The 24661-nt window shown below is 39.8% G+C and overlaps 3 protein-coding genes across 4 annotated transcripts; 2 read left to right on the forward strand and 1 right to left on the reverse strand.

The window, feature by feature from the left end:
- Positions 1 to 1923: 1923 nt before the first annotated feature.
- Positions 1924 to 7869, reverse strand: dmap1 (DNA methyltransferase 1 associated protein 1). The gene is made up of 10 exons (XM_077533804.1): positions 7348 to 7869; positions 7080 to 7171; positions 6804 to 6999; positions 6546 to 6704; positions 6269 to 6436; positions 5694 to 5879; positions 5345 to 5416; positions 4777 to 4849; positions 3558 to 3898; positions 1924 to 2536 (listed from the first exon to the last, which is right to left on the reverse strand). Exons 1-10 carry the CDS (start codon positions 7441 to 7443, stop codon positions 2477 to 2479), a joined length of 1443 nt encoding a protein of 480 aa, XP_077389930.1. The 5' UTR covers positions 7444 to 7869; the 3' UTR covers positions 1924 to 2476.
- A 497-nt stretch (positions 7870 to 8366) lies between these two features.
- hnrnpm (heterogeneous nuclear ribonucleoprotein M) lies at positions 8367 to 14614 on the forward strand. 2 transcript variants are annotated; one of them, XM_077533803.1, is made up of 16 exons: positions 8367 to 8567; positions 9106 to 9281; positions 10755 to 10807; positions 11483 to 11490; positions 11592 to 11685; positions 11757 to 11987; positions 12184 to 12337; positions 12420 to 12469; positions 12546 to 12603; positions 12688 to 12792; positions 12870 to 12914; positions 12999 to 13067; positions 13146 to 13241; positions 13340 to 13926; positions 14032 to 14083; positions 14195 to 14614. In XM_077533803.1, exons 1-16 carry the CDS (start codon positions 8500 to 8502, stop codon positions 14356 to 14358), a joined length of 2010 nt encoding a protein of 669 aa, XP_077389929.1. In that variant the 5' UTR covers positions 8367 to 8499; the 3' UTR covers positions 14359 to 14614. The 2 variants fall into 2 exon arrangements, with proteins under 2 accessions (XP_077389929.1, XP_077389927.1); XM_077533801.1 differs by lacking the exons at positions 8367 to 8567; positions 9106 to 9281; positions 10755 to 10807 and having other exon boundaries at positions 10919 to 11490; positions 12993 to 13067.
- Positions 14615 to 15065: 451 nt separating this feature from the next.
- Positions 15066 to 22917, forward strand: timm44 (translocase of inner mitochondrial membrane 44 homolog (yeast)). Its single transcript, XM_077535184.1, has 13 exons — positions 15066 to 15264; positions 15685 to 15789; positions 15888 to 16091; positions 16171 to 16251; positions 16331 to 16480; positions 16607 to 16743; positions 16873 to 16958; positions 18338 to 18430; positions 18808 to 18932; positions 19167 to 19217; positions 19355 to 19444; positions 19947 to 20057; positions 20623 to 22917. Exons 1-13 carry the CDS (start codon positions 15184 to 15186, stop codon positions 20740 to 20742), a joined length of 1434 nt encoding a protein of 477 aa, XP_077391310.1. The 5' UTR covers positions 15066 to 15183; the 3' UTR covers positions 20743 to 22917.
- Positions 22918 to 24661: the final 1744 nt, after the last annotated feature.

Raw genomic sequence — 24661 nt, forward strand, 5'->3', positions numbered from 1 at the left:
ATAACTTAAGATAGGTTTAGATATTGAGAGATAAGAGGGCGAGCAGTTTTGATGAATGGATGAGCAGTGATGAAGAGGAGATATCGGAAAGAGAGGGGCATTAATCCAGCATTGGGCCGGAGCTATGGAGCCAGAGGGGGGATAAGGGGAAGCGTGTGAGGGAAAGGAGGGGGCAAAAGAAAGATAGCCTCTTGGCTGTGTTCTGTCAAGGGAGAAATTACACATTTACGGAGGTTTTTTCAAGCAACGACGGGCACCATAGATCAAACCACTGGATTTATGAGCCAATTTTCAACATGAAATATAGACACAGAGAATCAATTTTACCCATGTTTACTTGCCGTCTCTCTTCTTTCTTTCTCTCTAAATCAAACGGCACGCAGACAAGTGTTTGTAACACTAACGGTGCAGATTAAAGATGGAAATGCAATTGAAATACTTTAGAATGTTTAGATTATCCTCTTCAGAGTTCATACAAACCCCGAATTCCAATGAAGCTGGGGCATTGTAAATAACAACAGAATATTGATTTAGCCATCGTTTTCAATCTGTATTCATTTGAATACACTACAAAAGATAATTCAAAACGATAAACATTATTTGCAAATCATCAACCTTTTAGAATAACAGCCTAAATCATATTTTGACAAAAGATATTTTTACCTTAAAGGGATAACTGACTCATTGAGCCATTTTCAGCAGCAAAAAGTTAATATTTTGTCCAGAATGAATTTGATAACAATATTTTTTCATGTACAATGAATACCTTATTAAAATACAACTTTTTGATGACATCACCTGTGCTGAAGGAGTAGGTAATGACCAATCATGGCTCAATTTGCTGACCAAATCCAGAAAACAGGTGAGCCTTGATTGGTCATTACCTACTTCCTCAGCACAGGTGATCTTCAGTTGACAGCAAGTGGGAAAAAAAAAGTTTTCAAAGTTATTAATTGTACTGTACAAGAAAAATAATGAAGCTGTCAAATTCATTCTGGCTGCGATTGGCTGGCAACCAGTCTAGGGTGTACCACGCCTCCTGCCCAAAGCCAGCTGAGATAGACTCCAGCACCCCCTGCGACCCTTGTGAGGAATAAGTGGTCAAGAAAATCTTTTTGGGACCATGTTGCAAAACATCAAATTCAAAATGAGTGAATATTTGCAACTACACACACAAAAAAAGTGTGAGTTTGAACATTAAAAAAAAAATCTTGTCTTAAGTGTATTCAATTGAATATAGACTGAAAAGGACTTGCAAATAATTTCATTGTTTTTAATTTACATTTTTACAGAATGCCCCAACTTGATTGGATGGGGGTTTGTACCATATAATTCAAGGTAGCAATTTTGTACTTTTTCTAATACAAGTGCAGTAATTAAAGAGAAAATGTAAAAACACATAAAATGGCACAATTTTACATAATATCAGAAGATGTATTTTTTGTAATACAAAGTTAAACGTTAAAGGCAACTTAATAATTTAAGCACTTTTACAATGTTTTAAGACTGACATGAAGCGTTTCCAAGCACTCATGGGAAGCCTGTTTACACCATTAGTGTATATGTAATTAAAAATTCCTAGTGATCCCCTCTTCTGGGCCAACATGTCCACAATTTGCATAGAAATGATGTCAGCATAGGTTAAACGACATCATTGACACGCAATTAGCAGAATTATCAGGAGGGAAACTAATTACATTCCCATGACTGTGCCAACATGCTGATCGCTGCTTAATTATCACAGTAATGAAGTCTTTAGTTGTCACTTAATGTAAATGACACATAAAGCAAGTAAGTCATGAGTCTACATTCTGCCTGGCAAACGCGTATTCAAAGGTAATTTTGTTAACATGAAAGTGTCTGACAAGGGGAAGGTGCCTGAAATGTGAAATGTATAGATTCAAGATGCAGGGGCACAGCAAGTGAAACAACACAATGAGGTTTATTAAAACATTGACTCAAGCATCATCAAGGTCACCTGAGGACGAACAACAAAATGAGTCCATGGTGATGGAAGCAGAGCTCGTCAGTATTACAAACACATCTCCAGTCAACATTACAGCATTATTAAGACACAAAAACAAGTGTGTCTCAGGAGCCTTCGCGGATCGTGGTCTTCCCACTCCACAGCCTTCTCCTTCATTCCAATTACAGAGTCATTCCCATCTTCTTCCCCATGTCTCGATTAGCTCTGCCTGGCAATTTACAGTTGATCTTGCCTCATCTAAGGCTGAACATTGGCGAAAGCAGGTGGAAGAGGAGTAATGGAATGAAATGTCACTCAGTCGTCGCCTTTGTCCCAATGATGGTGAGCAGGCTGAGCCCGGATGGGTCAGGCAGGTGCCATTAGTAGCGGAAAAGTTGCGGATGGGACTGTGTGTATGTGTGCGGAATCCTGCCGTGTGTCGCGTGTTCAGCCGTCACGTTTTCTTAAGGTGAGCCCTTGTTCCCGTCCCCCACCTTGTTCCAGTCCACATCAGGGCTTCTTCACCTTCTTCACTGATGAAGAGCTGGATGCTGATTCTCTCCGCTTACGCTGGAATGTGATAAATGTTACAATCTGGTCAACGCCAACTCAGGAGGAACTCCGCTTCACTCTCTGCCCACATGAATAATTCCATTTTCTTCAAATCACCATTGCTGTTATTGTGATTTTTCCAGAAAAAGACTTTCTTCTGGCTTCTGATTGGCTAGTTTAGAATAATAGTTGCTAAACCTGAGAATTAATTTTCATAAGTGGAAAAAAGTGTTGGAGATTTTTTTTTTTTTTTAACATTCTGTTTATATATTACGGCTGTCAGTCGTTTACAGTTTTTAATCACAATCAATCATGTGGGTTCAAATATTTAACTGCCGATTAATCACACGATATATTTGTCCTGAATGTACAGTAAAAAAAAAAATTCAAGTTATTCATACTCTTCTGAACGTAAATGGACAATTGTTTACCAAATACAAAAGTGGTTATATTTTAGTTCACTGATACAAACATTTTATTGTAAGTAATTTATTTATTTAAGTTATTTGAAGTTAAGACGATAGACTGAACAGTTAAAAGGAGTGTGCACCATTGAGTCATACATTTGTGTTGAAGTAATTTTCTGCTCCTCGATGACATTAGTGTTTCATGTTGGACGTTGCTGAAAGGAACAATACCGGTACATTTTTCTTTTCAAATTCAGAGTAATTTGTATTTGGAACATGAAGCAATACTTATATTTTTTTTTAGCATATTTACTATTGGTAAATAATGTTACATTGACATCTTTGCACAATGTTGTATGTAAAATACAGCATGAACAATGTTTTCCATTCATTACATTTACATTTTTAATGCCGTTGGACATCATATTCAATATATTTTTTAATGCCATTTAAGGCCTTAATTTTAGTTAAATCCAGTTAATGACTTTTTATGTTTTTTAAAGACCCACAGAAACCCTCGAATTGGTCTTGAAGTAAGCAGGACAGAAAAACTGCTGCAATGAATGACTGCTCGTCCTTACCCGATTATCAAAGACCAGATGTCAACTCTTGCTGACTGATCGCGAACTCACCGAGTTGGGGGTCAGCGGAGCGCCCACCACGTCAATGATCTGCTCCTTGGCTTCAACCTTGATGTCATCAGTGCCGGGCCACGCTTGGGCTTCCCCCGCCGGAGTGGAAGCTGTCATGGTGTTGGTGCCACCGGGCTCAACGTTTTGCGGCGCAGGCGTCCCCATGATCCCGCAAGCTCCTCCATTTCCGACCTTCAGCAGGGCTTCGTAGCGGTGACGCAGCATCTGTTGTTCGTACTCACAATTGCTGTGTGCCTGTTTCAGCTCATAGAGGAGCACCAGGTCGCTTCGCAGCTCGTTGAACATCTGCACAATTTCTTCTGTTGGCATTGGGTTGAGATCTGTGGTGCAAAAACAATGTTTACCTCATTTGCTATAAATATGCTCTATTTTAAATGTTTTAAGTGTCTCTAAGACATAGTTATATGTTTTTTTTTTTTTTTTTTTTATGATAGCGCATACAGAAGACTTTGATGCAGTTTCTCAACTGCAAAGAACGGTTGAAGAAATTGTAGTTATTACACAAACGGCCAGCAGGTGGCAACAGAGAGCTCAACTAGGGCCATGTTGAAAAAAGCTCATTTACTCACAATTCAAAATAGATTTGTGAATAATGCTGAAACTTAGCTATATTGTAATGCTAACTCCTGCTAAACGGAAACACATAGAAATATACTTTTTTTTCCCCTAATGAAAGAAGAGACACTAATCTTTCTTTTGGTAGGTTTCATGGTTTTATAGCAATAGAACACAAAATCCAGTAATAAAGCCGGAAGTGAAGGGGGTCGCGTCTGTGAAAATGGCTGGGAGTGAACAAGTTAAAACAAACAAATAAATAAATAAATAAATAAATAGTCAACATTTGATTTCATTTAAAATACCAGTACCGGCAAATAAAAATAGTTAAAATGTGAGTATGAGTAAAATACTTTATTTTAATGACGAAATAAATTTTGATGTTATTCATTCAGGATTAAATTAATTATAATTAACCAAGTGTTTAATACAATTTAAACAAAATTGTGAAATGTATGTGTAAAATTGTTTATTTTACTAATATTTACACAGAATCAACCACGACATTTGATAATGTAAATATTCAGTCAAGTGGACCGTAAATCTACAAAGTTGACTACGTATGTATGAATTCACAATAAAAGGCACACTTAAGTTTTATGTAATGTGTCTGTTGCGATGGGACAAAAAGTTTCCCACTCACCCACTCCTTGATCCACCAGAATCTGCTCAATTGCCTTGATCTTCTTCTGGCCCACCGAGCCTGGCAGTTTCATCTTAAACCACACACAAATACAAAGCGTGTGAGAGAGACACTCACAGATGTGATTTAAGGTAGGCATGCGATACGATGATAAACAAATCAGGCTTTTTAATTCGTATGAAATGCACTTCAGCGGGCCAGATCAAAATGTTTTCATTCACTGAACTCTGTCTGACTGATTATCAGCAGGGGAAGTCCACTCCGTAGTTGGGCTAATGCGCATCCCATTGAGAGCGGCAGCTCCTCATCAGTCTTGAAGATGTATAAGGCCCCACCATTGCTAGCTCTTACAACTATCGGTCCTAACACATGTCAGAAGCAGAATTAATCATTACGTTGCTAATGAGGGATAGTGAGCAGAAGTCAGACATTATGGCTGGAATGTCATGTTAATGCTAAAACTTAAATGAACTGGTTCCACGTTAAGATAAGTGAAATACAAAAATCTTCGATATGTTGAAGTACGTGAAATACTACTAATGAAATGTGTTGGAGCAATGGTACTCACCCTCTGGCTGCGCAGTGTAACTCCAGAAGATTTAAAATCTGGGAATTTGATGCCTGCTGTCTCAGGAACAGCCTAGGGAACAACAATTAGAGATGGATTCACCTAGCCTAACAAAATATATACTATCAAACATTTAATTAACTAGCTTAACCATTTTATTTTTAACATTGTCAGAATGGTTTTCATTCAACATTATGGAGCCGTTTCCCATCTTATGAACTACCGTAATAGCAATACTATAGCATAATATACTCATCAATACTCGTCACAGCACAGTTGATTAATCAGATATGTTGTTAAAATCATTTCAATCATATTTAAGATGATGCTTGCGCTTGACAGCTCTTACCGGTTTTTCTGTTTCTCTTTTCTGTGGAAGTTTCTTTTTGGAAACTCTCTTTTCAGCTCGTCTCAACTCGGTGGTGGTGTCTGCGGCTTTTATGAGCTTCTGCAGATCCTGAGCATTCTTCTCCCGCTCCTTCTTCCTTGTTTCAATCTTTCTCAACTCCTGGATCAGATATTCCTCTTCTGCCACCTGCAGGCAAGACAACAAAAGTACAAGTAGCATGAGCAGAGCTAGTGCCACCCTATAGAAATCCACTTCCAGAACAATTTGTCTGAATTTCCTTATTATCAACTATTGCTGCTCAAAAAGATACAAATATCCCCACTGTGGGACTAATAATGCTTGATCTTATGTTATAAATATTTATTAGATTACACTGATGTACTTTCAACCTTAAAGGACCATCCTCTCAGCTGACATAGGCAATAACGCACAAATTCATATATGTTTTACTCTTTAGATTTAAATCTTGAAATCTACTTCAGCACATTATTTCATGTTAGCATGGCGCTGCTGGTAAATTTTTAAACTGGGAAAATCTTATTATGTAGCAGTTCCCTGTTAGAAAAACAACTCACTTGTTCAGGTGTACGATTGAAGAGCTTGTCCAGCTGCTCTTTGCGTCGCCTTTCGTGACCGGCATCAAAGATGTAGATCTTGGGCTCGGTCCCTGAAGGAGCACGGACCTTAGTCAGCTTCCCACAAATACCATAGTAGCGCTCTTTGAGATCTTCTACGGACCGTTTCTGAAAGTACAGACAGAGATTTGCTATCAACTGAAAACAAAATGAGTCATTCAGCTCTAATTCTGACATCTTTGATGAACAATAATGTGGTGGAAGGAAAGGTAATTACTCTGTACTGCTGGTGATCATATCGGTCATGCACTACGATAAAGCGCAGGTCAAAGCGTTTGCACAAATCAAACAGGTGGTCCGTCTCTGCTTTAGTCCAACTGTCATCATGGAGATGCAGCTGGTATTCCTGCTCCGAGTACACAGGTACCTGCACAGTCTATTCAGGGAATCAGGAGGAAAGAGAACATTTACATCTTAACAAGGAAACATTGATGTCTTCTGGCTCTAGAGAACAGACTGAGTTCCCTATTCCCACCTTGTTGAAGCGGGCAAAAGGGTAATCTTTGCCCTCCTCTGCCACCCGTCGCCAGTGGTGAAATATGGCACCATCCCTTCTAGCAGGATTACTAAAGGACATCCATTTCCACGGACGAACCTTTTTACAACCTAGTTTGGCTTTGACTGTTCTGTAGCCCTGTGTGGTGTCACTTGGAAGCAGTGGGGGAGCATCCCTGGGGATTGTCAAAAACCACACACGATTAATTATTTATGGACACTGAACAGGCAAATTCTTTAAATGAAAAATACATACTTTTTGTCAGAATACAGTAGTGCATAGACCTCTCTGTGCATTCCCTCTGGCCTCTTGAAGGTCAATGTTTCAGTTGTTTTCTTTGACTTTTTCTAAGATGGATAAATAAGAAATTAATTACCTATCAACCAAGCACACATTTCACATACAGTACTGTATAATCAATCATAATTCATCTGGACTCTTCTTACTGAAACACGCTTTGCTCTTGTTCATACTGCATAAGTACCAGTTGTAATGAATGGGAAAAGTACTGTTTAACGCTCACCTTGTCCGAATTGATAAGGTCTTTCTTGCTGATTGGGCCATCGTTGTCACCTCCCGTCAACTCCAAAATGTCCCTCACATCAGCACCAGTAGCCATGATGCTATAAATGCTATATACGAACGCTTCACACAACTCGTAAACAACGTGTATTCTAGCACTAGCACTTATTCATTGACGTCTACAGAACACGTTGCTCGCTAACGCTATCATTTCTGCGGTATATTTCAACGCACAGGACTACGATATAACCAAACGCTATCTGTTTAAGTAATTTTGTAGCTGGTGAAATAACAGTTTGGCGTAACAACCGCTATTATCTGGTTCAATTTACACTGGTATTGTTCTGATTAGCTAAGATACGGCTAGCATTTCCGGCTCCCTCGCTGACGTCTTCTACGTTCTCTACGTCGTACGTTGGTTGTCAACCTACGAAACTGCGCCACCCACAGGCACGGAGTGTTTTATGAAGGAATATTGTGAAGGATAGTGTGTGAACTCTACTGTATTTCAAAAAATGTGGCGTCTTAGTTCATAAAGAGTACATGTATTAGTAGTGAAACCGTCCCGCCCTCTGCTGTTCATAATTTGGAAACACATCCAGCGCACCCATATCACATCGATGCAGTCAAATTTCTTTGGTAACAGTGGGGGAATTATTCCGGAAGTGTGTTCAACTTTAACTTAAAATCGAGGATCGAAAATGTATCATATAAAAATTATTTGAAATTGAAATAACAAAATTTGATAAGCGTCATAAACCGTGTAACAAACTTGAAATGTCTTCTATAATTTTGCTATTTAAAGAATACAAAAATATTGTTCGACAAACATGCTTGGTGCATTTTCTGCAAGTCAGACTAATATGTGTTGATATTTAGACAAAAGAAGGACATGTAGTATGTACAGTACTATAAAAAAATCAATAATAAATAAATAAACAAATAAAAAAAATCCTGTATGTAATTTTATTTTTGAAGGAAATACGGAAGTAAGTGTTTTCAAAATTCTACATCCTCCCCGGCCCTCCCGAAAATTTCCTCCGCCATTTTCAGTCCGTTTTGCGCACCATTTCCACTTAAATTCGACGGCAGTCTGCTGACTTATTTTTAAGAGCAGTTTAACGCATTCACTTGCAGCCAATTTATCGTCGCTATGTCGAACGAGCAGAGCGAAAACACGTCCGTTAAAACTGAGCAGCAGAAGCCACCGCAGCAAAAAGGGTAAAGTCTACTTCTCAACCCCTTTGTTAGCCTTAGCCGATCATTGGCATTAGCTAAGCTAACTAACTAGTTCGCGTGCCAACGAACCACGCGGTTTGACTATTTTGGGACATCATGGAAACGTCATGCTAAATTAAAGATCTGCCTGTCTGTGGGTCGGGACAATGTCTACGTAAATATCTTTAATTATATGGAATCGGGTCTGTATTGTTTGGCTGTGTCGTTATTCAATAGCTCCCTAGAGAGGCGCAGCCATTTTACGTTTGACGGCGAATCGATGCTGCGTTAGCAAACTAGCTGACTCGTGTAAATACCCATTTAGAATTTCAACTTATATTGTAATGTCAACAACATTTTTTGACGCCGATTTTAAAATATATGTTCAACGTTTTTATACTGAGCATTGTCTGTAGCGTGTGTTAATTAACCAACACATCAGAAATGGGCTCTTGGGTAAAAAAAAAAGAAAAGAAAAAAAAGAAAAAAGTAATTATATGAAGATGTAATTGTATTTTGTTTCCCCCCTCCACCCACGCAGAGAGATGAACGGGAAGGCCAAACACGACGGAAATTCCAGCAGGAAGGAGAGGCCCCAGAAGAGAGGTGGAGGTGGACGCTTTGAACCCTACGGAAACAAGCGATACCGAGTTTTTGTCAGCAACATCCCCTATGATGTGAAATGGCAAGCCCTGAAAGACCTAATGAAAGAAAAAGGTAAGCGTTTTGGATTAGGGGGTTCATCAGTCCACGTGATTGAAGTTGATTGTGGTAGTTAGAATTTTTTTTATTGGACTACTAGTGCTTTTAATAAAGGGCTTTGGGATTTTTCAGTCGCACATCCTCTTAGGATAAATAAATTGTGTGGTTTGGAGAGAGGAGCCCCAATGTATATTTGTGGTCAGCTAATGATTTGCAGTAGGTTTGCACTGAGGCTGTCACCTTGGAGTTCAGACAGATCGTCCATATCTATTTTTTAAGCAAAATTGTCCAGTGGTTTTTGAGGGGTCTGATCAATTCCTGATGTTGCTTTACAATCGAGCAATAGCCTATGACTTGTGTAAATGTGTACAAAATTAGATGATTCGATTTCAATGACTTGCATGACAGAAATTCTGTCTTGCTCTCATTTGGCGATATGCACTTGAGTTTTTTTTTTTTTTTTTTTTTTTTTTTCCCCCCCCCTCCCCTTCAAAAATTGTAGAAATTTGAACAGCATTAAGACGGAGCTGGGGAAATCCCCTTTCCAATGTACACTATTGATTCAGGACTATTTGCCCACCACTGTGGGTTTCCAAAAATTGGAGTCTTTTTTTAAATCGTTATAATTAACGTAATTCAGTATCTTGGCGCTTGTAAAAGCATGTTTTGAAATGACGATAGAGGGCCCTCTTAAAGATGGGCTAACTGGTATTTATTTGATTGTGGAGTTACATTTCATTTTCTTCTTTTAGGTGTGTCCTTGACAAGCAAAATGTTTTCTCAGCAGGTCTCCATGTTGTGCCCATCAAAGATGTGTGTTGGGATTGTTTGGGGTACAGGTCTACAAAATGAAACAACTTCTTATGTCCCACTGTCCTTGTCTTTAGAGGTTTGGTCTATTTGCTGAACAGGCCCCATATCTGGAGTGAAGGCTGTGGTCGACAATGAATCTAAATTGTAAACCGTGAACTAAGAAAACATCGTTCATTACTCTTCTGCTCGGCAATATCATTACTGCAACTGAGGCTATGGTCAGTGTATTCATAGGATTAGACAGACTCAGCTGTATGACAAAGGTATTTATGACTAGAGGTTTACGATGGTGTCTCAGAGCATACAGGTTAGCAATGAAGCGAGTCCTGGTTTTCAAGAGGGTTTGCATACTTCCTAAAACATTTTGTCAATTATCAAATAGATGCTTTATTTGCAAATGGGAAGACTATGGCAAAACTTGTATAGCCTTCGTCCTTTGTTTTGGTGCTTTGGGAGAATTCTTTAAAGGACAGGGTTATTAAGAAGTACATTTTGTTAAGAAAAAGTTTGCTTTTTGTAGACCTGTACCATATTGTGCTGCGACAGAGGTGCTGGAGGAAGGCTCGGGACTGCCAGTCTGAGCTCACCGGCCACCTTTCTTGTTTCCACTCTAAACCCCAATTGTTCTCTCGGCTTCTCTCCCTTGGTGTGTGTCGTCTGGGATCTGATTTGTAGTGGGTGAGGTAACGTACGTGGAACACTTAATGGACGCAGAAGGCAAATCAAGGGTAAGTGCAAATATATACAAATACACAATTTTTGAACTATCCTTGACAAACGTTTGTTTGTCAGCTTTAGTTTCTCTTTTCATTGTTGGGCAATTGTCAGAGTCTGAAAACTGATGGCGTGGATTAGATTGTGACGTGTCGGAGACGTCCTTTGTTGTGTCGCCTGTGGCCTTGACGCGAGGTAATTTTAGGGTTGATGCTCTGTAAGGACTTCAGCTTTCTCTTAGCTGTGAGATCGCTTATACACACGCAAACGTACCTACTGGGTTGCTGGAATTTCTTCTAATGACTTAAAGAAGGTGAAGATTTTGCAAGTGGCTGTCGAAGGTCTTAATGATGGTTGTTTCATCCAAAAATATTTTAGACAGAAGAATGTCTTTTCAGGAATAGTAACCTCCAATATCTCTGTATTCAGGAATCCAATTTCATTGTGGATTTCCTCTTGGATGTTGGAGAGAAAAAAAATAAGCATGTGACCGCTTTGTGTTATTGATGAGATTTTGTTAAGCAATTGAATTGTTGCGGCCAAGGTTTTAAGCGTGTGGTAATATTTGTTGATTTGCATGATCTTCATTTTAAAAAAAAAATCAAATAAAATCTAGCTAAGTATGATTTTTCTAACTTGAATATTTTTTTTTCCATTCTGGGTTGTTCCATGGTCTTCAATCAACAAAGGGTTGTGCGTAAGTAACTGTATTACTTGACAGTCTGTTGTCATTTCAATCGTGTGCTTGTATGACATTGCTATAACACTTCTTCCTACTGGTTGCTTCTGGTTTGCTAGTGTGGTTGAGTTTAGGACTGATGAGCTAATGAAGAAGGCAGTGGAGAAGGTCAACAAGCACAACCTCAATGGCCGTCCCCTGAAAGTTAAAGAGGTATGCCACACAAACAATTAACACAATTATTCCCCCCTCCCAAATGGTCACTGATGAGTATTTTTGCTTAGGACCCCGATGGTATGATTGCTCAGAGGGAAATGAGCAAGGGACAAGGGGGTGGAGGACCCCATGGTGGTATGGGTGGAATGGATCGCATGAACATGGATCGAATGGGCCCTGGACCGAATGGCCCCATGATCAACATCCCTCCCAGCCTGATGAACAACCCCAATATTCCTATGGAGATCATCCATGGACTGCAAGCCGGACGAATTGGGAACACAGTCTTTGTTGCTAATGTGAGACTTAAATATGTGATGATGAAAGTTAGCGATGCCTTTATATTTATTTTCTTTATAAGGTTTTTAAGGTATTGATTCTTGTGGTTTTGGCCAACAATTTTCATTTCGGTGCATCCCGAGTGAAAATGAGAATATTTGCTGTGCATCTGTTCTCTTGATGCAAGTCTTAACTCTGCCTAATATATTTCTTCAGCTTGACTACAAAGTGGGTTGGAAGAAGCTGAAAGAGGTGTTCAGCATGGCTGGTGTAGTGGTGAGGGCGGACATCCTTGAGGACAAGGACGGAAAGAGCAGAGGGATGGGCACCGTAACGTTCGACATGCCTATTGAGGCAGTCCAAGCTGTCTGTATCCTTACTTGGAATAATTCTAAGACAAGTTAAGAGTCTCAAATATTTCCAGTGTACAGCTTTCCTTAATGAGGTTGCAGCCATGTTGAATGGACAGCTGTTGTTCAACCGACTCATGCATGTAAAACTGGTATGATTGCCAACATGCCCCTACAGTACAGTTAATCTGCTCTTGTGATTTCTTACATTTATTTTGTCTCTTTCAGGATGAGAAGTCTATGCCCAAGGATTTTGGTCCACCTGACAGAGGTGCACATCTTCCACGTAAGCATTTATTTTTATTTTTTTGGGTAGTCATATAGATTACTATCATATGTTAGTCAAATTTCTCCCCCCCTCCTTGCCCAGGTGGACTGAGTGGTGTTGGTTTGGGTCTGGGGCCTGGCGGCCAGCCTATTGATGCAACCCAGCTTAACCGAGGCGGTGGAGGAATGGGCAACATGGCCATCGGAGGTTATTATTGCCAAGTTTGTGCTTATGAGAACAACAATACATTTAGTTGCTCATTGCTCTCCTGTGTTCTCTTTTAGGAATGGATACAATGGGCTTTGGCAACATGGGAAACCGTATGGGAGGTGTGTTTCAGAACTCAAGTCGTCGTCTGCATGTTTTTTAGTACTTATATGCCGCCGATATTGTGTGTGTGGTCTGAGATTTAGGAATGGACAACTTCGGAGGAATGAACAATATGGATCGCTTTGGCGCTTCCGGGATGGGCAGAATGAATGGTAAGGAGTTTTGATAAATAGGGAGCTCAAATGTAAGGCTTACCTGATATCCAAATGTCGCATCTCTTGCGTTATCAGAGATGGACCGAGGTATTGGTGGTGGGTTTGACCGAGAGTTTGGTCGAAATGAAATGGGCATGTCTCGCAATAATTTTGGAGATTCCTTTGACAGAGGTATGGGATAATGATTTTTGAATGACTACAACTTAAGCTGTACTATAAATACAACACTGCAGGTTACCCTTTTTTTATTACTTTTCTCCCATTTACAGGAAATTCAATGGGCATGGACCGCATGAATTCTGGAATGGACCGTCTGGGAACAAGCATGGATCGCATTGGAGGGATGGATCGGATGGGCATTGAGAGGATGGACCGTGTGTCCGATCTGGACAGGATGGGTTCCGGCTTTGACCGACTGGGTTCCGGGATGGACCGCCTGGGTCCTAGTATGGACAGGCTTGGAGGTGGCCTCGACCGTGTTAGCTCTAATATGGATCGCTTGGGCCCAACTGGTTTCGACCGCTTGGGATCAAGTTTGGATCGCATGGCTTCCGCTCTCGACTTTGGCTCCCAAATGGGCATGGATCGCATGGGCAACACTGGGCTTGACAGAATGTCCAACAACTTTGACCGCATGGGCTCCACCGGAGGTCTTGACCGCTTCCAGTCTGGTGGCCTTGATCGTATGAGCTCTGGAATGGACCGGATGGCATCTGGTGGCGTCAGTGGTCAGTTTGATCGTTCCACTGATTTGGATCGTGGCTTCGGTGGCAATTCCTTCGGGGGAGCTGGAGCGGGAGGCCCTGGAATTGGAGCAGGAAATACCAGAAAGGGTTGCCAGATCTTTGTCCGTAATGTACGTTTCTCATCTACTGTCAAGCGTTGCTACTATCAAAACATTTTCATATTATGATTAATCCTTTGGATTTTTTTTATTTTTATTTTTTTTATTATCTTGTAGCTGCCATTTGATTTCACATGGAAGATGCTGAAGGACACCTTCAACACATGTGGTAAGGTTGATAATGATCAGCAATGGAAACACCGCAATAGTGATTGTAATCGATTCCATATTAATCAGCACTCTGATTGTTTTTTTATTTTTTATGATTGCTTCTTTCCAGGCATGGTGCAGTATGCTGATATCAAGATGGAGAATGGCAAGTCCAAGGGCTGTGGTGTGGTTCGCTTTGACAACCCCGAGACTGCTGATCGTGCCTGTCGTACCATGAATGGCTATCGTCTGAATGGAAGAGAGATCGATGTTAGGATTGATAGGAATGCATAGGTTGTTCTTGTTAGCAGTAATCATTTAGCTGCTGGTGTTTATTATTACACTGTTGTATAAATTTGCCAGACGCTCTCTTGATATTCCCTGGATTTGATTTGTCGCTGTGCAGTTGTTTTAGTAGGCTGTTTTTTGTTTTTTTTTAGTTTTTAAAAGATGTTTTTAGTTTGTAGCAGCCATTTTTTTCTGACACAGTACATCTGACCACTTTGTAATTCAAGGTGTTTTGATAATAAATTTCAACCATCAACCTTGACTGTTTTTGCAATGGGATTTCACACCCATCTCTCTCACTCTCTCTCTCTCTCGCACACTCACTCTCTCTCTCTCTCACGCACTCACTCACTCTCTCGCACACTCACTCACTCTCTCTCTCGCACACTCACTCACTCTCTCTCTCGCACACTCACTCACTCTCTCTCTCGCACTCTCACTCACTCTCTCTCTCTCGCACTCTCACTCTCTCTCACACTCACACAAACGTGTATTGCTGCACTATTTCAAGTATCACACAAGTGCCCATGTTTGAATGGCTGTACTGTCATAATTCGTAAAGCCGTTTTCTGTCCCGCTTAGCCTCATTGTGGTCGTGGATAAGCTGAATGCCATCCAGACATACTGCACATAAACAGTGACAGCTGTGGAAATTTTTTTTTTTTGTAATTTTTTTTTTTTTATAACCTTACATTTTAAGTGCGGTAAACGACGAGAACTAACGTAAACTCCGCGTAGCACGGCCGGGGCTCGGATTCGAACCGATAACCAGTAAAGACGCTCCCTCACTGCAAGTTAGCCAATGAAAAACGAAGATCCACCCTCAGGTACATGGCAGGTCGACTCGATACCGGAAGAAGGTCAGTCGTCACCAGATTCAAGATGGCGGCCCCCTTGTGTCAGTGTTATCAGGTGAGAGTTTTGGTCGTTTGGCGGCAAATACGCAATTGTAACTCAAGGGAAGTGTGGGATATCCGTTATTTCGACTTATATAGATCGCGTGCAACTGTTAAATGGTCTACATGTAGCTTGTCATGTTTTTTCTTCGACTAGACTGTAGATTAGCTAGAATGTCATCTCGTCTGGCTACATTTTCCGTCATTGTACCACGGAGACAAAATAGCCAAAGTATTCCAAACAAAACTGGCCACAATTAAAATGCTTACTCTAAAAATAAAATAATTTCTGACACTTTAACCAGTGGCTTGAGTAACACAAATTGAGTTTTAACGCACCTACGGATTTTAATCATCTCATCTTAACCTACATGTGTGCGAATATATTTGTATTTACAGCATAATCTTACGGCTAATATTGTGCGTCTGTCATCAGGTATGTTTAAAAAGATACTATTTGGCATTCCCCTCATCTTTCTTGCTGCTGGACAACAGAGCAAATGTCTTCAGAATACGGAGCATTCTCACAGGCTCTTTACAGGTAGGAGTATCGATAAGTCACGTGTAACTCAACCTTTGCATTTAAAAAAAAATACAAAATCATCTTCTATGTCGGTACTGTATCTACTGTCTACAAAGGTGCCTCAGTCCTCACTTCTCCAGGCGAGATATTTGTCAGGGGAGAGAGGCGGAGGAAGAAAAGGTTTCCTCGGTGAATTCCTGGAAAACTTGAAACAGGAGATGAGCAAAAACAAGGAAATGAAAGAAAACATCAAAAAGTTCCGTGAAGAGGCAAAAAAACTTGAAGACTCAGACGCATTGAGGCAAGCCCGCAGGAAATATGTTAGTATCAGTCTATACATTTGTGTTCAACTATGTGATACATTTGGTTGAGTTTGACAACACATTGCCATGTTCCTAGAAAACAATCGAGTCTGAAACAGTCAAAACTTCTGAGGTTCTCAAAAAGAAGTTGGAGACCCTCTCAGACACAGTAAAGGAGGTACAGTAAATGCTGAAAATGTGTCTATGATCACTATGTGGCCCAACTTGACTGATCCATTTGTGTTCTTGGTGAGTAGGGCCTGGAGGAGGTCACTCGTACAGAAATCGGAAAGAAGATTAAGGAGGGAATGGAGGAGGCAGCCAAAACAGCCAAGACCTCAGCAGAGAGCGTCTCAAAGGGTGGAGAGATGTTGGGAAAGACCGGTGCATTCAAAGCTATATCACAGGTTTGGATCCAGTACATGAATGCTGCAGTGTGAAAGGGGGTTTGTGACAGATGCATCCTTATGGCGGTGCCAGTACCTTCTAAACCTGTAAAGCTAGAATTTTACCTTTTTAATTTGTGTAATCAGGGTATGGAGAGTGTAAAGAAGGAGATTGGTGATTTGGGCCACACTGGACCCTACCGGCCCCCTCCTCGACTCAGAAAGAGGAGCGAATTCTCCTCAAAGGGATCATCAGACGGCAACAAGGTCTTTGAAGCCAACGAGTACGTGAGTGGCCACCTGCTTTGCTCTCACGCTGAGAGGGGCACGCTACAGCCATGTTCTCCTCTTTGGGCCAGGGTGTTTATTTAAACACAATGGCAAGGTTCTTATCTTGTGTGCGTGTTCTTCAGGGAAGCCATGGGTATGGTGCTCCACAAGGACTCCAAATGGTACCAGCAATGGAAAGACTTTAAAGACAATAACGTCGTTTTCAATAGTAAGAAAACAAATCATCCAATTCTGTTTTATGCCACAAATGGCTGTATTTTTGGGATATAAAAAGAGACCAAGATAAATAATTTAAAAAACATTTTCCACCATTGTGATTAGGGATAGACCGATGATGGGGTGAGCCGATTATTCTTTTTTTATGAATCTGAAGGCCAATAAAGTTGGTATCTCACTGAGCGGTGAATGCTTGCAAATGTAGCGAATTTAGCTTTTTCACCAGGTTTTGTAAGATGTTCACAGACCGTTTTGAACGTATTCAGACAATTTTTCACTGCGAAAATCTTTTGAAACCTTTTACAAATCCTGACAAAAAAAAACCCAACAAATTAGCTACATTCACATCTATTTGTTGCTTAGTGAGATACAGGAAACGTTTAATTTATGGATTTATTTAAATTTCCACTTCATAAAAATTATGCTGACACTGGGAACTCACTACACTTTTTATTTAAAAAAAAAAAAAGAAGAAAGAAATTATGTTGAAATTGTAGTAAACTTTATATACAGATGTTGGTGTGTTCAGTCATTCAAACTTATGTTAAATGGTGTCAGCACACATTTGACCCCATTCAAAGTGCCACTGATTTACCCCAATGAAGTTCAGAATGATGTTCGAGTTGTCTTTTCCTGACGTGAAGAAAAAACAGCCCAAAGTGTGATGCTGCCACAACCCTGCTTCACTGTAGGGAGGAGACATGTTGTGCTTGTGCCAAACGTACTTTTTGGAAGTTCAACCTTGGGTTCATCAGACCATACCACTTTTTTCCCACATGCACCTGAGAGATTTCAAGTTTATTTTTGTAAAATGTAGCCGGGCTTGGATGTTTTTCTTTGTAAGATAAGGCCACCCTACCCCATAGCCCATAAATATAAAAGAAGACGGGACGGTGTTGTCACACGTACTGTACTAAACAGCAGCCTATGAGGTGACTGTGATGTTGTACAAGCTTTGCAGACCACAACTTGCCGGAAGATGTGACTATAAAAATGTCAGGAACTGGTGAACTTTATTTGGGGTTTGTCAAAGGCACTTTAAATGGTAGGTGGCCTGTCCACATTATCCCTGTTTAAAATTTACCCTTGGAAAAATGTCATTTCTTTTCAATTGAGTTGTACAAGTTACAGGCCACATTAAAGGTGGAAAAAGTTTTGAGGTGATTTATCTTGGTCATTTTTTTTTTTAGACCCCCAAAACCTGGCATTTAAACTGGTGTGTGTTCGTTTTATTTATTTATTTTAAATCACTGCACGTCTCATTGTTTTACAAGCTGACTCTATGGGAAGCCCCATTTTTACATTTAACCTTATTCATAAATTTTCCATTATGCACTCACCTTTTTGGCCAAACTTAATTTCCCTCTCCAGGGTTCTTTGAAATGAAGATGAAGTACGATGAGAGTGACAACGCTTTCATCCGAGCGTCACGGGCCGTCACTGACAAAATGACCGACCTCATAGGTGTGAGATCTAATAGTCTGCGTTAGTCATGCTGTGAGGCTTTTTTCAAGCTGATAAAGGAAAAGTACAGTCGAACTGCTGTCTCAGCTGGGTAGAACCTTGAAGTTATGGTAATCTAATGGGGGAAAGAAATCAACCTATAGCCATAATTATAACCTGTATTAATTTTTATTGACACTTTCTGATATAGTAATTTAATTATTATTGTATTCTAAGTGTTCATAGTTTGTATGATCATTTAGTAGTTTTTGTAAAATATGAAGAAAAATGCACGCGTCTGAATTATTCATTACAACCATCTTTTCAGCCAGTCTTGTGTTGTTTGTTGCTTATTAATGCTTTACTGTGTTTCACTAATCACCATCATACATGTCCAGGTGGACTGTTCTCCAAGACGGAAATGTCTGAAGTCCTCACGGAAATTCTCAAGGCGGACCCGTCCTTTGACAAAGATTCTTTCCTCAAGCAGTGTGAACACGACATCATCCCTAATATTTTGGAGGTATAAAGCAAAAGGCGAGGGTGTTATTGTGGAGTTGCTAACATTTGGCAATGTCAGAAAGGTTGATTATAAGGGGTGATTTTTTTATTTTTTTTATTTTTTTTAAACAAACATTAAAATGTGTTAAAACGAACATTGTCTTTGTAAAGGTAATTTTATTGACAGTTCTTGTATTGGATCTTTGATTGTTTATATATACCCAATGAAGTTATTTCTTGTTCTTTCTCCATGCAGGCAATGGTCAGAGGGGAGCTGGAGGTGTTGAAAGACTGGTGTTATGAAGCGGTACAACTTTTGTCTCACTACGAGAAGTCTAGAAATGGGCTTTTGACAGTTGAACTGTTAAGATGTCAGGGTTCACTCCTGGTATATGATCATGAATATTAAGTCTTCATGTGGTTCATTTTTTTCATAATGTGCAGACATACAGTCAGCTAGCACACCCAATCCAACAAGCCAAGGCCATGGGTTTCCAGTTCCACTCAAAGATCCTGGACATCGACAGCATCGATGTAAGTTACAACCTAGTACCAAACACGGCCAAAAATTGACGAGAAATAGCAGCTTGCTCCTTCTGCTCAGAGAAACCATCCTTGGTGGCTTCCCCAAAATCTCTGACAGATGGTCGCCACCGCTGGCGCCATGATAAATTCTGGAAGGTATTTCCATAGAATATCAGTGCGGGAAAAAGACCAAAGCAAATCCCTTGAGACAGCGCTCACCTTGATCATGAATCATATCAGCATGTTTTTATTATTGAACAACTAAATAGGATAATCATCTGTGAAATGTGTCGAGGTACAGTAGTTCCAAATACATTACCTGATCGACAACCGGATATGCTGCATTAAATAAAAATATATAATATATAATGCTCAGATATGATTTAATTTAATTTGTATTACTGTGCTTTCAGAAACTGTCTAATATTTCATCTGTTTAATTGATTGAATTTTATATGCGGTTTTTAAAAGCCTCCCCTTGAACACTATGTGTATGTGTCGTCTTCTCCAGCTGGCCATGGGAAAGATGATGGATCAGGGTCCGGTATTGATTATTACCTTCCAAGCTCAGTTAGTGATGGTAATACGAAATACCAAAGGAGAAGTGGTGGAAGGTGACCCTGTAAGTGACGCACGCACGCACGCACACCCCCCCCACACACACACAAAACCCACACAGAAATCCACATACATAGGTTTATTAATCATAATGTTATTAATGATTTTGCAATGGTAACTAATACATTTTTACTTTGACATGAATATTACTACATTTGCATAATCCCAAGTGTGCGATCCAGACACAGTACATAAATTGGCCAATTGTGCCCCCTTTGGCTGCAGTTATTTATATTATTCAGAGCCCTCAACAACTATTTCATGGGCTGTAAAATCAACCGAATTGTATATTTTAGTGCTTCAGGGACATGCGGTGGTGTTATGGAGGTCAAGGCATCCATTTAAGAAAAAACAACAGCCTCTCACAATTCATCACCTCTCACAATGGGGAGATTAACAATCCTCAACAGGGGTCGGATCAGGCCAGTCACAATGTTTATTATTGTGTTTGTAGTAAAGACTGTTTAATATCGTGGCCCTCAGTAATTAGATCGTCCAGGTCCACTTCATACTGCTGCGTCACAATTGAGACGAATGATGAGTCATGTTCTTGTCTTCTCTCTTGCTAGGATAAAGTTCTGAGGATGATGTATGTGTGGGCCCTCTGTCGAGACCAAGAGGAGCTCAACCCGCATGCCGCCTGGAGACTACTTGACATCTCTGCCTCAAGCACCGAACAGATCCTTTAAGACTCTCACTGAAGCAACACTGGCTCACCCGGAGAGAGAGAGAACATCCTCAACCTGAACACTGTGTAATCACATCAGGAGGAAACGAGTCAGCTCGCTGCAGAGAATGCTTCTGCTTCATTATGGTGGCTTTTTAATGTCTCGCACAAGGGGGCGGTAGAGTACCAACTCTGCTCATGCACCTGAGCCAAGTCTGTAAGGTGCTGGATATTCATTCCCAACCTCCGACCATACTTCAGGTCCTGATGGCAGTGGGGAAAAGTACAAAAGATTGGGGAGAAATTGTTCCATCACATCTGTTTTCCCTGTTATGCCGGGGTATCTACAGGCAAATCCCGTTTGTATGATAATCATCCAGTGTAATTGGCAAACTGTCACAAAGTCTATATTTATTTTGAAAATGAATGATAAGCCCAGTCACCCTCAATATTCAAACCCCTAAACACCCCCCCCCCCCACACACACACACACACCCACACACACACACACACACGCACCACAAGCTGTTTTTGCAAATAAATGTCACGTTGATAAGAATCAAATATACAGTCCAAGCATTTTTACAGTTCGCTTCCTGGGTGATAACCATGTCTGCAGACTAGTAATTATTTTTAGATTAAAATTCAGTCTAACATTGTGATAGCTGATGGTTTTTCTTCCTTTGGAACTAAATGCTGAGTTGCAGTGTGAAGTCATCGGAACACCACCAACCACTAGCATTGATAATTTTGCTTGGCAGGAAATGGTGATCAATGTCAACATATTTTGAAATGATTCGTTTTTACTTTAAATGAGGTTTATGTTAGAATTAGCTTGACCTCAGAATGCCCTCACTCTATAACACTTATGGGATGGATGTTTGCACTGTCTGGAAGTTGCCATTATGTGTGCTGCTCAATGTACTTACTTCAACTAAAAGAGAGCCTGAATGTTTTATTAGATGTATGCTAGCAATTCAAGAAACACTCTATGTTGCAGTGTATAAAAGTCAAACTAGGTGGGTTTTAGTGCCAGCTAGTGTTGTCACAGTTACTTTGAAAATGTTACATTACAGATTAGTTACATTCAACAGGGGCAATCACTGCCTTAAAGTTGTAGCAATTTGTCTAAAAATATCTTTACAATACCCTTTTTATTTGACCATTTATGACTGAAATATCTTCTAATTAGTAGATTAGAATCCTAACTGTACAGTCTTCCCTCGCTATAACGCGGTTCTGGTTCACTTTTTTGCGGTCTCGCTGTATCGCGAATTTTTTTTTAAAGTGCAATTTTGCATATTTTTTTACAGTAATATACCCATTTTATAAAAATTTATGAAGGTTTGAACATTGTCAATGTTTGAACAAGAGAGAAATGTGAGAACATGTAAATGCCTCAATGAGAAAAGTGTATAAATTGTGCGGTCGGGGATTTTAGAGCCTTAAAACATTAAGAGTTGTAAAACATAAAGCTAACTACTTCGCGGATTTAATTTATTGCGGGTATTTTTTGGAACCTAACCCCAGCGGAAAACGAGGGAACACTGTACTCCACAAAGCCTCTGGCTATTAGTTTGCAGACTGGTTTCGGGTTTGAATTTCCTGCCCTCTCTGTGACGGCATTTTTGCGTTGTGTACGTGAAGAAAGGGGTGTGTAGTTTCGGGGCTCCAGGTGGGGGAGTGGAACCGTCACTTGCCTTCGGTGCCGGTTGGCGTGGGTTCGCTTCTCCGCCTGGGAAACCACGTGTGGTTTACATGATGCAAGCTTGTGTGAGTGAGTAAGTGATCGATGCAAAAAAAAAAAAAAAAACAGCACGGCTGTGTAGTTTTATTTTTTCATTTCTTAATTCAATTTTCTGCATTCCACAGCTTCAACATTACTACAGTATTTTTTTTTTTATTAGTTTATATTTTGTTTCTACTTTTTTGTTTTATTCTTTTTCATTAGTTTAATTTCTACTTACCTTTTTTCTGACCAGGAAAGAAAAAATATTTGAACATGTTATGTGAATTTTGTTTTTTGTTATTAAGCTATGGTAGAGTTTATTGCACTTACAGTAGCCTATTTGTGTAGATGTCAGCTAGTTCAATGACCTAATGACCATTAGTGTTCTTTCTTTGAACGGATGACAAGTGGCAAACTACAGCAGAGGCTAACGTTCGCTGCTCCTCATTACACTCCAATGAAACTTGAGAGGTCTAATGGTATTTCTTCACTCTTGCAAAAAAAAAAAAAAAATAGCATTTAGCTTCTTTTTTTTTTTTTTTTTAAACCCGCTCCTGTCTAGTCTAGCTGTGTTGTCCATCACCAGGACTGAGTGCGAATGAATTGCGTATATTTTCGTTACTTGGTCAAATGAACCATTTTGTGATTTTTTTTTTTTTTAAAGTGGTTCTGTGTAATGTGTATTACTGTTATTAATGAATTTCTAAAGAACACCTTTTTTAAAACTATACTTATGTTTGACACTAGTTTTTAAAACAATCATATTTAAATAACAGAAAATATATTAAAAGCTTTGCAAAAGGCCATGTTCCCGCAGGAAAAAGTATGTTAACTTTCTAGTCCCCCAGTTAGTAACACGTGACTGCGTCAGTAGTCAAGGTTAGGAAAGGGTAGGGTAAGTACTGCCAATTTTTACTTAAAGTTACTTATACGCAAGTGGGTTACAGGAATTACTCCAACAAAGATACGTTGATATAGTTTATGATGTTGTGCATCCCTAGGAGCAATCACTAGGACCTTCAATAAACTGTTTGAGAAATACAGCTTTAGGAGGGGGGGAAAGTGGTTGTGTGGCACAACTTGCCCCCAGTATGCCATTGATAACTGAATTAAAAAAAAGATAATTAATCTTACAAACGATAATGTTATATAAATGGAAGACAAATTCAATACAAAACTTTGATTTGCAGGTTTCAGAGACCTCTCATTCTTTTTTTCTTTTCCTGTTGATGTTTTTTATTTTTATTTTATTTTTTTATCTTCTCTGTCTTTGTGAGACTTCTCCAACTTCATCTTCTCAGGTGTGCCTGTCACAATTCTCGTTTGAAGACACATTCTGGAGACACATAACTCAAGTGAGCAGAACACCCAGATTTGTGACTTGGTGAGTGGTAAGCCTGAGCCTATTTTTATTTTCTTATCCCTATTTTTTTTTTATGGCCATCCTGCAGATTTTTATCTCCTTTCCAACCTGACGTATGGTCTTATGGAGAGAAATTTGCGACTTTATTTTCAATCAAACAAAAAAGGGATTTGCTTGATTGAAAATAAAGACACAAATTTCTCTCCATAATGAAGTAGCTTACTAAAGCACTAAAACGGGTGACCTGTTTTCAAAGTTGTCTATAATTGTTCAAACACATCCATCAAAAAACCATAATCATAGAAATGTTACTATGGAGGGGAAAAAATTGTTATTTTTTAACTATGTGCTTACCTCTCAAACTATGTCTTTTCTTTCTTCTTTTTTTTTTTTGTTTTTTGTTTTTGTACCGAAATGGATGTCTCTTCAAAAATATGTGGTCACATGACCAACTCCTTCTATGGTTTTCTAAATAATACGGATGGAACTATTTGCCCCTTGACCCAAATTACCCCACTCTCCCCGATACCACCTTGAAAATGTCTATTTCCAGATCCTCATCCAAACTGTCACGCCCATATCTTCAAAGATTGCGTGTTTGTATTCACAGAAGATTGAATTAAAGTAGTCAAAGTAGAGGCCTGAATCCCCCTGGAAAAGAGCTGCTCTTTATTCAGGCTGTGAGCCTCCTTGGCCGTGCGTCGCAGATGAGTTCAGGTGCACAAGGCTCACACCGTAATAGTTCATCGCTTGTGGCAGCTATCTGACAGCCTAGTACGATGCAACGTTGTATGCATTTGCAGCTTCCCGTTTCAATCGACAGGATTGATTCCAGAAGCCTTGAGTGTG

The sequence above is a fragment of the Festucalex cinctus genome, chromosome 10, assembly GCF_051991245.1.
Source record: "Festucalex cinctus isolate MCC-2025b chromosome 10, RoL_Fcin_1.0, whole genome shotgun sequence".
In the NCBI taxonomy this organism is placed as follows: Eukaryota; Metazoa; Chordata; class Actinopteri; order Syngnathiformes; family Syngnathidae; genus Festucalex; species Festucalex cinctus.

What these genes read in the sequence shown, in the direction of transcription:
- dmap1 (XM_077533804.1), bottom strand. Translation starts at nt 7,443, where the DNA reads ATGGCTACTGGTGCTGATGTGAGGGACATTTTGGAGTTGACGGGAGGT. An exon ending in CTACTGTATTCTGACAAAAA is followed by an intron (nt 7,000 to 7,079) that starts GTATGTATTTTT and finishes GACAATCCCCAG; the next exon opens with GGATGCTCCCCCACTGCTTC. An exon ending in AAAGAGAAACAGAAAAACCG is followed by an intron (nt 5,417 to 5,693) that starts GTAAGAGCTGTC and finishes GTTGTTCCCTAG; the next exon opens with GCTGTTCCTGAGACAGCAGG.
- hnrnpm (XM_077533803.1), top strand. Translation starts at nt 8,500, where the DNA reads ATGTCGAACGAGCAGAGCGAAAACACGTCCGTTAAAACTGAGCAGCAG. An exon ending in CAGAGGTGCACATCTTCCAC is followed by an intron (nt 12,604 to 12,687) that starts GTAAGCATTTAT and finishes CTCCTTGCCCAG; the next exon opens with GTGGACTGAGTGGTGTTGGT. An exon ending in GCCAGATCTTTGTCCGTAAT is followed by an intron (nt 13,927 to 14,031) that starts GTACGTTTCTCA and finishes ATTATCTTGTAG; the next exon opens with CTGCCATTTGATTTCACATG.
- timm44 (XM_077535184.1), top strand. Translation starts at nt 15,184, where the DNA reads ATGGCAGGTCGACTCGATACCGGAAGAAGGTCAGTCGTCACCAGATTC. An exon ending in CCTTGTGTCAGTGTTATCAG is followed by an intron (nt 15,265 to 15,684) that starts GTGAGAGTTTTG and finishes GTCTGTCATCAG; the next exon opens with GTATGTTTAAAAAGATACTA. An exon ending in TGGACATCGACAGCATCGAT is followed by an intron (nt 19,445 to 19,946) that starts GTAAGTTACAAC and finishes CGTCTTCTCCAG; the next exon opens with CTGGCCATGGGAAAGATGAT.